The sequence below is a fragment of the Ictidomys tridecemlineatus genome, chromosome X, assembly GCF_052094955.1.
Source record: "Ictidomys tridecemlineatus isolate mIctTri1 chromosome X, mIctTri1.hap1, whole genome shotgun sequence".
Taxonomy (NCBI): domain Eukaryota; kingdom Metazoa; phylum Chordata; class Mammalia; order Rodentia; family Sciuridae; genus Ictidomys; species Ictidomys tridecemlineatus.
Genome location: NC_135493.1, coordinates 39519668 through 39533149, shown reverse-complemented (window position 1 = coordinate 39533149; position 13482 = coordinate 39519668). Strand labels below are relative to the sequence as shown.

Below are 13482 nucleotides of genomic sequence, written 5' to 3'. Positions count from 1 at the left end.
TACTAAATATTTTATCATTTTTTTTGTTGCAGTTGTAAATTAGATATTTTTTCCTCTTATGTCTTTTATCTGGTAGTTATTGGTATAAGAAAGCTGTTGTTTTTTAATATTAGTTTTATACACAGTTTTTCATTAATAATATTTTTTCTTTTAACAAGCTTGTGTTTTTCAGACATACAATCATATAACCTGCAAATATTAGTAGTTTTACCTCATCCTCTCTTAATGTTTTTTCTTTTTTAAAAATGTTGCACCAAGGATCAAACCCAAAGCCTTATGCATGCTCAGCCAATGCTCAAACACTAAGCTAAACCCCCAGCTCTATCCTTTCTAATATTTATATCTTTAATTTATTCCTCTTAGTTAACCATGTTGATTAGTACAACTGGTACAATATTGTGACATCTGTGTTTTATTTCTGCAATCGGTGGAAAGGCAAACAAAATATTCATTGAGCAAAAGTTCTTCTATTTGTTTTAAAGTGGGATTTGATTTACTTTAATCCTCTTAGAAATACATTTGAAAAAGAAAGAGTAGCTTATTAAATTTTTTTTAATTTAGTTGTAGATGGACACAATACCTTTATTTTGTTTGTTTATTTTCATGTAGTGCTGAGGCTGGAACCCAGTGCTTCACATGTGCTAGGCAAGTGCGCTACCACTGAGCCATGACCCCAGCAATTATTAAACTTTTTAAAAGCAGAATGTTGTAGGGAGAACAATCGTTTCCCTTTCCTGCCCCAAAGATATCTGTATTATTGTTCCTAGAACTTGTGAATATATTTGGTACATGTAACACAGCTAGGTTTTCTTTATTCATTTTTTAAAAGAAAGTAGTTAATAAAAACAGAAAAAAAATTTAAACTTTAAGTAATGCAATTGTGACTGAAAATGGATAAATAAATGAAGACACATGTGGGTAGCCTCTTTTGCATGGAGTTGTCAACAGAAGCTACAAAGGAAGGTTTATAGTACTTTCTCAGTCCTTCTTAAGCTCTGCCAGTAGAAAATGACTTACAAAATAAAACAAAGTTTAAAACAGAAAATTCAAAAACAGAATTTTGGGGCACAGAGATAATGCTATTTATTTGCAGCATGGCAGATTGAGGACAACATAGAAACTGCCCATATTTTCACCTCTTATGTTGTTTATGCATAAATGTTTTGGGGGATGTCTATACCACTGTATCATCTTTGTTTTCTTGCATGACTCATATATAACTTTATGTATGTAAAATTTCTTCTATATGTCAGCAGTTTTCTTCTCAGTCAATAAAGATTCTTCCTATTTTTGATTATATAATTTACCCCAGTGCTTTTAATTGCAATAATAAATACTTCTTCCTTGGATATGTAATTTCTCCCCAAATTTCACAAAAAATAGTATGTTATATTGCCATATTGCAAAAATTAGTTATTTGAGTGAATTTTTTAAGAAATAGGGACTAAATATATTGTATTTTTCAGGGTGATGATGGAATTCCAGGGCCACCAGGACCAAAAGGAATCAGAGTAAGCAATATTCACTGTATACCAAGTGCTTTACTCTTGGAAAAAGGTAAAACACAAATGAACTATTATGAGAGAACTGGAGAAGATCCACTTCGAAATGATGGAAGAAAATTATTCTTTATTTAAAAACTTAAAATTTAAGAATTGGCATATGACTAAAATTAGCCTTTTTTGTATTTTGATAGTTATATATTTAGATGTCTGTTTAAATGTATATAAGATGATTTTAGTTTATGATTAAGAAACATGAAAATGCTAAATTCAGAGGTTTTCCCCACTTTCTTTAAAATCTTTATCATATAGTTGATTCAACCCAAAACTTCTCAAGCATTATGATCATGTCAGCCTGCTGGGCTTCAGAGGGCTAGTCTCCTCAGGCTACATAGCCTCTCATTTTATCATGTACAAGTATTATAAAATTGTGTATCTTGAAGAAGATTGGTTTAAACAATTAAAAGAATAATTTCTTTTAGAAGAGTACATTTCCCTAGTTTTAACTTGCATGATTTTTCGAGTTGTAGAGTTCTGAAAATCAGGATGCATCTCAAAACTAAAATTCATATTTAGTAATTTTTTATCAAAAGCTTTAGGTTCACATACATTTGACTGTTTTCTGGAATTAAGAGAAATCTAGTTTAAAAATAGTACTAGGTTTGAAGGTCATATTTCACTTTTATGAGCCTTGTTATCTTCATATGTTAGAGAGTTAAACAGCAGAATCCATTTTTGCTGAGAAATTCTGTCTTTATGGACTGATGTGATCCCTTACTTGGACTATAAAATACATGGGTTGGACATTACATGTTTATATGTATGACAGAAAACAACATTCTGATTCTTTGATTTTTGAAAATTAGTTAATGTACAAATCTTACATAAACATTAAAATCACTGTTAATTGTATCCGTTTTAACAATCCAGAGCTGTCTTATGTGCTGTGTATGACTGAAGTGAACATGATACTGGAGAAACAAAGAAGACTCAAAACCCTTAGTTTATTTTAGCATACATTCTTCTTTGTTTTCTGTAATAAATAGTTACCAATATACTATTAAATGTCTTCATGATAATCATAACATATTTCATAATAGTTATAGTTACCATTAACTACATCCTAAGCTTTGTGGAGACTAAAAAGAACTGGCCATTCTATCAGTTCCCATATCCAAATAGCTGGAGGTATTTGGATAGTCCATGCCACTCAACAACTTCAGAAGTGCCTGAGCAAAGGTAGCCTAATAGTTTCAGCATCCTCATGTATCAACTAATATGTAGTTTTTGACAGTTTTTTTAAAAAAATTATTGTGGAAAATGTGAAATGGCTACAGATGTAGAGAGAATATAATGCATTTAACATCTATGTAGTTTTCTCCAGATTTCAAAAAAATCAGAGTTTTTGACAATTTTGTTAAATCTCTTCCCCTGCCATTTAGTTTTTGAAATGTTTAAAGTAAATCTATCACTTCATTCATTCTATTAACACTTTATTATGCCTCTGTAATGGACAAGCACATCATCACTGTAGGAGTCATTTTTCATATACTTTAAAACTTAGTCTGCATTTAGATTTCCTCAGTTGTCTCAAAGATGCCCTTTACAATTGGTTTGTTCAAATCATAATCCAAGCAAGGTCCATGTATTGCCTTTGATTGCTGTGTTTCTTATGCCTCTTTTATAGTGCTATTGGAAAAACTGGGTCATTTGTATTATACTGCATTCCACATTTTGAGTTTGGCTGATTATTTCTTCATGGCATCATTTAAATTGTTCCTCTGTCCCCCATATTTTCTATAAATTGGATGTTACCCTGCAAGAGACACTAAAGTAGTTTCTGGGGACTCAAAAAGAGCTATACATTAAAGATTTGTGTATTTACTGCATTTAAATCATACTGCAATAAAATTAAATGGCAAAAGTGCACTTTGTAGGTAGCATTGTACATTTACTATAGAATTACATCATGTCGTACAAATATCTGGCTATCCTAGTTTTTGAGACTGGGTTTATTCTCTGGTCTTACATAATGTCAGCCTTTTTCTTGAATCAAAAATTTCCCCACCATCCTTCACCAAGTGGTCCAGCATCTGTTGATGGTCATTATTTTGTTGAGAATTACAAAATGGTGATTTTTAAAAAATATTCTGTATCCTCCTTTTTTAGCTATAATTTTAATAAGCTTATGAGTTGCTACACCAGCAATTTCCAGTGGTGATCAAGGAATATTTTTTGTGAAATTTTTTATGGTAAACACTAGAACTTAGTGTTTCAAACAATTGTAGTCATTATTCTTTTTGAAGTCCAGATTGTGCCATCTATGGCTTGTGGAGGGTCCTTGTCAGTGTGCCCTTCTAACAAAACTTCCACTGATCTTTGATAGCTTTCTTGCTTTCTGGCACAAGACCTTTCAGACTCATCTTCTGCATTTTCTCCATAGATGTAGCTATAATAATGCTGCAGTAACTAACCTCAGATATCATATTTTGTTTCATAATTTCTAGTGTATCTTGGAGATAGACTCATAGAAGTGAGTTGCTAGGTTAAAAGGTAAATGCAGGTGTAATTTTGCCAGATACCTCTAAATTTCCCTTCACAGTATTTGAATCCCCATCAACAGTGTATGAGAGAACCTTTTCCCCATAGCCTTACCTATGGGAATGTTGTCTCACTTGTATTTTTGCCCATTCTGACCAGGAAATTTAATTTAAGGATCTTTGGAGGTGATCACATTAACATCCTTAGAGGCAAATGTATTTGCTACCTCCTCTGCTGAATTCATTATTCATGGCAAACCTGGAGAACTTGTTAGAAGAAATGTTTCTTCCACTGCTTTGCTTACTCATACCAAGTGCAATGAAAATAGCACTCCCTAAAATAAGAGTTCCTTCTTTAGTTTTCTATAAAAGAAACTTTTAAAACACATATAGGGGATGGGGTTGTAGCTCAGTGGTAGCACACTTGCCTGGCATGTGTGAGGCACTGGGTTCGATCTTCATCACCACATATAAACAAACAAACAAATAAATAAACAAAGGTTAAAAATTTAAAAAACACATATAGGTGGTTTTTCTCTAATATTTAAAAGAACAATGAATGATAATAATAAATGAGACACATTTTGTTTATATCTAGTCTAAATATAAACTTAATAATGCCTTTAGGTAAGATATAGTTTTTATTGTTATTGGTTTTTATTTGATTCAGATATTTTTTTCTTCTTATAGGGTCCTCCTGGACTTCCTGGATTTCCAGGGACACCAGGTCTTCCTGTGAGTAGAGTGCTTGCCTAGCATGTGTGAATTCCTTGGTTTGATCTCCAATACCACACAAAGAAAAAATAGAATTCCTTAAAAAGTCATCTAAGAGGGCTGGGGCGGCGGCTCAGTGGTAGAGTGCTTGCCTAGCATGTGCAAGGCCCTGGGTTCGATCCTCAGCACCACATACAAATAAAATAAAGATACTGTGTCCAACTACAACCAAAAAAATTAAAAAAAAACATAAAAAAGTCATCTAAGAAATAATATACATGTCTTGTATCCCTTTTCAAAGGGAATGCCAGGCCATGATGGAGCCCCAGGACCTCAAGGTATCCCAGGATGCAATGGAACCAAGGTAATATTTCTTTAGCTTAATATTAGGCAATGTGCTTGATAATAATAGACTTAAAAATCTAAAGAAACCAACATGAAGAAGTTGAAGACAAGATGTAGTCACTTCAGGGCTGGGGTTGTGGCTCAGTGGCAGAGTGCTTGTCTTTTATGTGTGAGGCACTGGGTTTTATCCTCAGCACCACATAAGAAAGTAAACTACTAAAATAAAGATATGTCAAGATCATTTTATTGTCTTGAGAAACTAATAAAAAAAGTTTAAAAAAAGATGTAGTAGCTTCATATCTAGGGCATAGAGTATATTTTGACTTAACATTTTTTCAATATATTAAATGTCAGTAATTTCTTTAAGCATGCATAATAATCTGGGATAATGCATTGGGTTAAAGATTCCTTACCAAATCCTTTTTTGGTTTCGTGAATAGTAGGATGACAGTTAAAAAGGAATTAGGATATGTATGTTTCAAATATCATATCAGTTTTTAAGAGTAATAATTGGGAATGTCATTTATTAGTTTTGGAAACTAGATACAAATTAAGTTTTGGGATATTTCATGATTTAATATTTTTAACTTGCTAAATTGTTAGTATGAAACTAGCAACTCCTTTCTGTCAGCAAAAAAATGATTCATTTAACAGTTTTAAAAGAAAAACATATCTTTAAATATGGCCAACATTTTTTTTTCCTGACCCAGTTTTCCTTTCTTTAGTCAACTGTTTGGATTTAATGTAAGGTGATAGATAACAAGGAAATTTGCTTTTGCACACTTACATATTGTAGCCTTTGTTCTTATTCCCTTACTTTTCTCCTTTTCCTTTAGGTAATGCAACATGTTATTATTCTCTGTATCTATTTATAATTTTCCACTTTGCACATCATATTCTGTGAAACTATTTGTGAAGTACCCCGCCAAATTTTATATTAGGGCCCAAATTTAAAATAACATGAACAAATTGTTTTCACTACAAGGGCCATATTTTCTGATAATTTTTGTAGTACATACTCATAGGCAATATAATTCTGTTTACTTCCAGTATTTCTCCAGGTCATTATGACCCTTGCCATTGATGTTGTTGATGATGATGATGATGATGATGATAATACTTTTTCAGTGTTTGGATTTGTGAAGCTTTCTTGTGTTCTTCCTTTGGGCAGGGGTAACCATTAGTGATAGGACCAATGGGAAATTAGTTTACATGAGACATTGTCTATTAAAGTAGGTGGCATTCTTTTACTGGTTCTGGTTATTTGTTGACATGTTTTTTGATAGTATGCTTAAGCAGCAAACAGACCACTAGACAAAATTTTAAATTCAAAGATCTACACTTAGTTTACTATGCTATATGATTAAAGGGACCTTGTTTTTTTTTTAAAGCAGTAGATCTAATGATTAATTTGTATTTCAGGCTAGTGATTATGTAAACAATAATTTTTTAAACAATTTTTATAGATTTATTATGCATACTTTCAGATTAGAATGTTTTCTTACATTTCTCATTTTGTAACTAAAAGAATGAACCCTAGAGTTGAAACTATAATTTATGGATTCTTTTTTTTCTGTCATTTAAACTTCATGTACAAACCACTTTATTTCTATTTTTTTTTTCTACGTGTAAAAGTGGACAGAGAGGGGTATTAGACAGTTCAAAGGCATGCAGATGTAGTCATTTTACTCTTTTAAACCTTCTGACATGGTTGTTTCTAGGATTACTATAGCATAGAGGTATTTGAAAGAAGGTTGCATTGGGGTTCTTCTACAGTGGTTTTAGCTTTTGTTTTCTAAACCAAATGTTCATATTAGTACTTTACAATAGTGAGTGGGAAAAATTCGGTGCCTAGAAAACATAATGACCTACAATTGCTAGAACTATTGCTATTATTGTCCTCTTGGTGATATTAATGGCCTTCTTTCTTACCATCTTTTCTTTTTTATAAAAATAATTTGAAATAGTTTACAATAAAAGAAAAATGCAATTGGGCAGTTAAAATAAGAATCTATATAACATATTGGCAGGAAATTGGGGCAAATCATTAACTATTAAATGTGATGAGAATTGGGAATCCGTTGTGTGATGGTTTTAAAATGGATTTCTCAGAAGAAAATGACAAGGGAAGATGGGTTTTTTTCCCTTTATTTCTGATAGAGATGGATGAGTAGGGATGAAAGTGTCTTAGCAGGTTGAATTGGTATGGGTAGTTGATGATGTAGTTATCAGAAAGGGAAGTCTCATGAATTTGTGGCAATCTGGCACATTTCAAAATGCCAGACATTCAAAAATGGTTTTTGCAGAAATCTTTTCAATAAGTCATTGTTTGTTGATATATTTATTTTCCTGCTCCTCCATTCTCTTTATTTTAACTCCTTCTAGGGAGAACGTGGATTTCCAGGCAGTCCCGGTTTTCCTGGTTTACAGGGTCCTCCGGTAAGTTACAAAATTTGGGATTATAGTGAACACAGAAATTCACAGAAGATACAGATGTGTAGAGAGTGAGATCAACATATTTATGTGCAACAAACACAAGTATCTTATAGTAATATGCCAAAGAAAGGTTTTTTTAAAAAAAAAAAAGTTGGTAAGGCAAAAGCAAGGATTCTATGATATTTATTATAAATGTTATCTCTTAAGTATCATAAGATACAGCAATGACCTTATAGCAGTTTTTTAGTTCATATTCTATTTAGAAACCATTGTGTTCTTTTTTCACTATTCTCTTCATATATATATATATATATATATATATATATATATATATATATATATATATATATTACTTTTTTTTCTTTTTAACAATAGGGGCCTCCTGGGATCCCGGGTATGAAGGTAAGCATCTCATGCTGAAAAGGTAAATGTTTTGAATAAAATACTTGGAAAGTTTGCAACTTCAATGGGATAATGATTCAGACTTATCTCAAAAAAATGGATGTTTCTATAAATTGTGCAAATGTACACATAGAAGCTCTCCTTAACTAGCCCCCTCTTTTGGTTTTAAGTACATTCTTTCTGCTGATGTACTAGAAAAAGTATATATCACACTTCTTTCTTTTCTGATATCTTTAATCCTTATCACATTTTACTTTGATGCAGTTAACAGTCTGCTTTCTATAGAAATACTCTTCTTCCCTGAGTTCTGTGGCACTCTACTATCCCTCATTTTTCTTTTGCATCACTGATTACTTTGCAGTGTTCTAGGCAAGCTCATTCTCTTTTCTCCGGCAAGCATGAAGACACAGTCCTGACCCTTTTTGTCTTTTATCAACAATTTTATTAATGATTATTATGTAGTTACTGAGTACCCACATTAATTGCTCCAAATCGGACTTTTCAAAATGGACTTTTCAGAAGAAAATAACAAATCTGAGTTGGATGCATGTGTTCAACTGCCTCTCTGACATCTCCACTCAGATATCCCCCGGATATGCAAATTTATATGTACCAAATTAATCTACACCCCTAAATAAATCTAGTCTTTCTTCTGGCTCCCATGTCTAGAATTAGCATCACTACATGACACTTTTACACAAACTCAAAACCAGAGGTTTACTTTCACACACCTCTTCATTCCATTCTGTTACCGAATACTATTAAATTTTCCTATAAAAACTATCTTAAATTCATTTACTTTTCTCCATTTCCATTGTCACCCCAATAACCATAAGAGCTTATCTGAACTACTACAATAATCTCTTAACTAGCCCCTTTCTCCCCGCCCACCACCTTGCTGTTATCTCTCATATCTAAGCCTGATTTATTCTCAAGCAACCAAGAATGATCATATATAATGTAAATCAATAATTTAATCTCCCTGATTATAAACCTTCAAGGGTTTCCCACTGTGTTTCTAAATTATAGTCCACATTCTTTTCCTTGGCTTCTAAAACCTGTATGTTCTAGTCCTTGCCTCATTTATAGCCTTATCTTAAACCACCTTTTCATTGGCTCACTGATCACACTGATCTTCAGTTATTTGAATGTGCAGAACTCTTTGCCTTTGGAGTGTTTTGTACTTACTATTTGCTCTTTCCCCCATCTTTATCTCATTCACTCCTTTTTATTTTTCAGACCTCAATCCAAAAGTTACCTCTAAAGATTGCCCATATTTGACTACCGAAACTAATTTTCTTCACTATTACTTTATCACTCAGTGTACCATGTCATTTTTCCATAGCCCTTGACAGAACATTATCCTCTTATTTGTTCATGTGTTTTGTCTGCATTTCCTCTTTTTATTGTTAAATCCATGAGAACAAACAGAGTTCTTGATTATTTTCTTCATTACTGAGTATCCAAAGGCTAATAATTCTTGGCAAATACTTAATAATTAATAATTATTATTATTTTTAATGAATTATTATTTTTTTATTTTTTAAGATTTTAATTTGTTATATATGACAGCAGAATGCATTACAATACATATTACACATATAGAGCACAATTTTTCATATTTCTGGTTGTACACAAAGTAGAGTCACACCATTCATGTCTTTGTACATGTACTTAGTGTAATGATGCCCATCTCATTCCACCGCCGTTCCTACCCCCATCCCCCCCTTCTTCCCCTCCCTCCCGTTTTCCCCTTTGCCCTATCTGGAGTTCATATAATCCCCCCATGCTCCACCCACCACATTATGAATCAGCATCCTTAAATAAGAGAAAACATTCAGCATTTAATAATTATTTTAAATGAATGAATAACAGAACTTACCACAAGCATTTCATAATTATATATTGTACTTCTTTATATGCTGGTTACTTAACTCATTTTCCTTTAACTGGTAATTTGTTCATTAAACTATTGAGATGGCTTGATCTTTCACTAAGGTAACAAATAAAACTTTGATCATTATTTGCATTCTTGCCTGTTTTCATGTATGACTGTTAAAACATCCACTGATGGTTTCTTTTTTAGGGGGAACCAGGTAGTATAATTATGTCATCACTACCAGGACCAAAGGGTAATCCAGGATATCCAGGTCCTCCTGGAATACAAGTAAGTATCCAATGATTTTTCTTCTTTGCTATATGATTAAATCACAGGATCATAGCAACTCTTCAATATTTAGTATCCTCTATTTTGGCCATAGAAAATATCATCTGAAGTTTGCTATATTGCTTATACCTTCTACCTGAAAATAAAAACATTCTAGACAAGGGAGAATTTTAATAAGGTCTATTTTGTTCTTTTGTCTTTCTAGCCAGTGTCCATGGAAATGTTTGCTTTGGGGAATTGGCAGCAGAAATAAGTTCCTATGTTCTTATTCTTGTGGTATATTGAGCAGTAGGGTCCCCTGTAAATGGTCTTAGTAAAAATTTAAAAAATTGGCCTCCCATTTAATATATTTAAAAATATAATTTGTAACACTATCAATTATGTATAACATCTGAACATATTTTGATGGTTGAAAGAATACAATTTATGCATGCTAAACATCAAATGTAATCTTTTTCTTTAAATTTTTTTGTAGTTGTAGATGGACAGCTTGCCTTTCTTTTATTTGTGTATTTTTTTATGTGGTGCTGAGGATTGAACCCAGTGCCTCCCATGTGCTAGGCAAGAGCTCTGCCACTTAGCTACAGCCCCAGCCCTCAAATGTAATCTTAAGAAAAAGATCATGTTAGCTTACAGATAACACCCATAGAGACTGTGATGACTTTTAGGTATTTGTAGAATAGAAGGTCAGTTTCTGAGGGCTTACAGTTCATGAGAATTGATCCCTTTGCCAAAAAATGAAAATCAGAACTTTCTTGTATTTGATTACTGAGATACAGTATAATTGGGGACTTTTTCTTTAGCTCTCTTCTCATTCTTTACTTGACATCATCCATCCATGTTTTCTTCAGATTACTCAGTCTTCCTCTTTATATATTGTTATTATGAATATTTGAAAATGCAACAGAATACATGTGAAATAGATGTCCATAATGAAGCAAAATTATAAAGTGAATACCTGTGAACCCAACACCACATCTAAGAACTAGAACAGTACAAATCATTTTGAATCAACTTGGGTATTTCACAATCGCAGCCCTCCACATAAGTTTTTATTTGTGAATACACTATAATTCATTTCATTACAGAATAATATAGACTTTATGCCTAGATATAAAATTATAGGTCTCAGCAAAGGCAAATTTTTCATTTTTAGGATGCCAAATTATATTCCAACACTTGTCTCATTCTCTTATCACTATCCCAGTTAATCTCATTTCCCTTTGTCTTCAGATTAATTTGTTTTAAAATTACACTACCTTGAAAACAAAAATCCCCACTAAATGCCTACCTTTTTCACTTGATTTTATGAATTTGCCTTACATGTTTGCCTACCTTTGTTATCCATCGTTCTTAAGCATAAGCTTTCCAAAAAATGTATCCATTCTGTGTCAATTTCTGAGGGCTTGGATTCCGTTAGAGTTATTTAATCCTTTTATATGTATACATTTTAAAAATCTGCTTATAATACTGTAGGTTGATAGAATATAGAATTCTGGCAACAAAAGTTTAAATTTCATCCATTTAGTTCTTTGTGAGATACAGTAAAGGGCTGAGTTTTGGAGCTTTTGTTTTTTCATTCTTTTCTTTATTCACTTTATAATAGGGCCCAGCTGGTCCCATGGGTATACCAGGGCCAATTGGTCCCCCAGGACCACCAGGTTCGATGGTAAGCTTCTTCTATAATTTTATTTTTTCTCCCTTTATTTCTAACCTTTTTTTCACTAACGTTAGTGTTATTTATAATACATAAAAGTATTCATAACTGTAATTTTGTTATTTATGGATGATTTTTGTTATGTGAACAGTATGCATTCCATGTAATAGTTCTCCATCATAGAGACAGAAAAAATGAAGTACATAAAATGAAAAATTTGAGGACTAGGGTTGTAGCTCATTGGTAGAGCGCTTCCCTAGCATGTGTGAGGCACCGGGTTCAATCCTCAGCACCACATAAAAATAAATAAATAAAATAAAGGTATATCAACAACTAAAAAAACTTTAAAAGATGAAAGATTTGAAATAAAGATTTATCTTTTCTTTTTTGCAATTCTGAGGATTGAACTCACTCCTTTGACCATCCTAAGCATGCACTCTACAACTGACTTATAACCCCAGCTGAAAAACTAAGTATTTTGCTGGTTGCCTCTTGATAAATCACTGTTGAGGTCAGTTCTGGCCATCTCAGGAAATCTTCTAAGGCAATCTTCACGGAATCCTTTAGGTACTGGATGAAATTTATTTCTTCAAGATTCAATTTTTTTGTTTAAGAAAAATAAAAAGAGCTTCACAAAAAAATTGGCCTTAATTTCTTAGGGGGCTGGAAGATACAGTAGGATTGATGAAGGGGACAGCCACACTGCAATGGAATCATAGATTTGTGTACCCTAGTAGAGAGGCAACAACTTCTAAAGACCCCGATTGCACAACCAGTCCTCTTATTACCTCTGCGGACACTCTTGTTTTCTACCCTAATAATTCTAAGTACTTTCACCCTTGTAATACCAATATTTCATTTAAGTCATGTTTTGGACTTAGAGCTTTGCTGTTGTCAACTTAAAAGGGCAAGAAAATTGTATTTCAGTCAAAATAATTTCTCACATGCCATTCTCTAATCTACCATATATTTAAGTGACAGTTTTCATTATATTTTTATAGATTGTACATTTTGGTAACAATTGGTACTCTACTCTTGAATGAAGGAGACAATGTTTGGTAAATACTTAAAAGAACCTACCAGAAATGATTATGTTTTCTGGTTTCCTGGAACTCCTTGGGAAATGATTAGGAAACCTGTTTGTTAGTTAGTTTGTTTGTTTAGGTGCTGGGGATTGAACCCAGGGCCTCATGCATGCTACATTCCCAGCCCCATCAGTTTGTTTTAGTTGTAGACTTCCTATGGAGCAAGAGTCCCTGGATCATGGCATTGTTTCCCTAGTTCTGCTGTTACAACATTAGTGTTCCCTGGGTAGGTTGTTAAACTTTGAATTTCCTTGACCCTTATGGACACTTAACCAGTTCACTCCACACTTTTGAATGTTCTTTCAATTAACCCTTATTCTGTAGGCAAAGCAAAATCTCAAAACTGTTGCCAAGATACAATGTGTAAATAAATGCATCCATTGCAAATATGAGGTAATGTACATGGGTAGATAAATAACATTTAATTTTTCAAACTTTGAAACATTCTCAAAAATGCAAAGCATATTGCATAAAAAGAAAACTGGATTTAAAAAATAAACGCATGTTTTTAAGAGCTACAGCTTAACAAGGCTGGCAGTGTAGCTCAGTGGTAGAGCTCTTGCCTAGCATATGCAAGGCCCTAGGTTCAATCCCCAGTACCAAGAAAAAAAAAAAAAAGAACTAGATCTCATTT

General features: G+C 32.8%; 1 protein-coding gene across 1 annotated transcript in view; it reads left to right on the top strand.

Annotated features, from left to right (window-relative positions):
- Col4a5 (collagen type IV alpha 5 chain) overlaps positions 1–13482 on the top strand; it is a 217946-nt gene that overhangs the window by 104681 nt on the left and 99783 nt on the right. The window contains exons 4-10 of the mRNA XM_078034408.1: positions 1467–1511; positions 4733–4777; positions 5058–5120; positions 7487–7540; positions 7913–7939; positions 10026–10106; positions 11713–11775. Coding sequence (XP_077890534.1) covers positions 1467–1511; positions 4733–4777; positions 5058–5120; positions 7487–7540; positions 7913–7939; positions 10026–10106; positions 11713–11775 — 378 coding nt within the window. The remainder of the gene's footprint in view (positions 1–1466; positions 1512–4732; positions 4778–5057; positions 5121–7486; positions 7541–7912; positions 7940–10025; positions 10107–11712; positions 11776–13482) is intronic.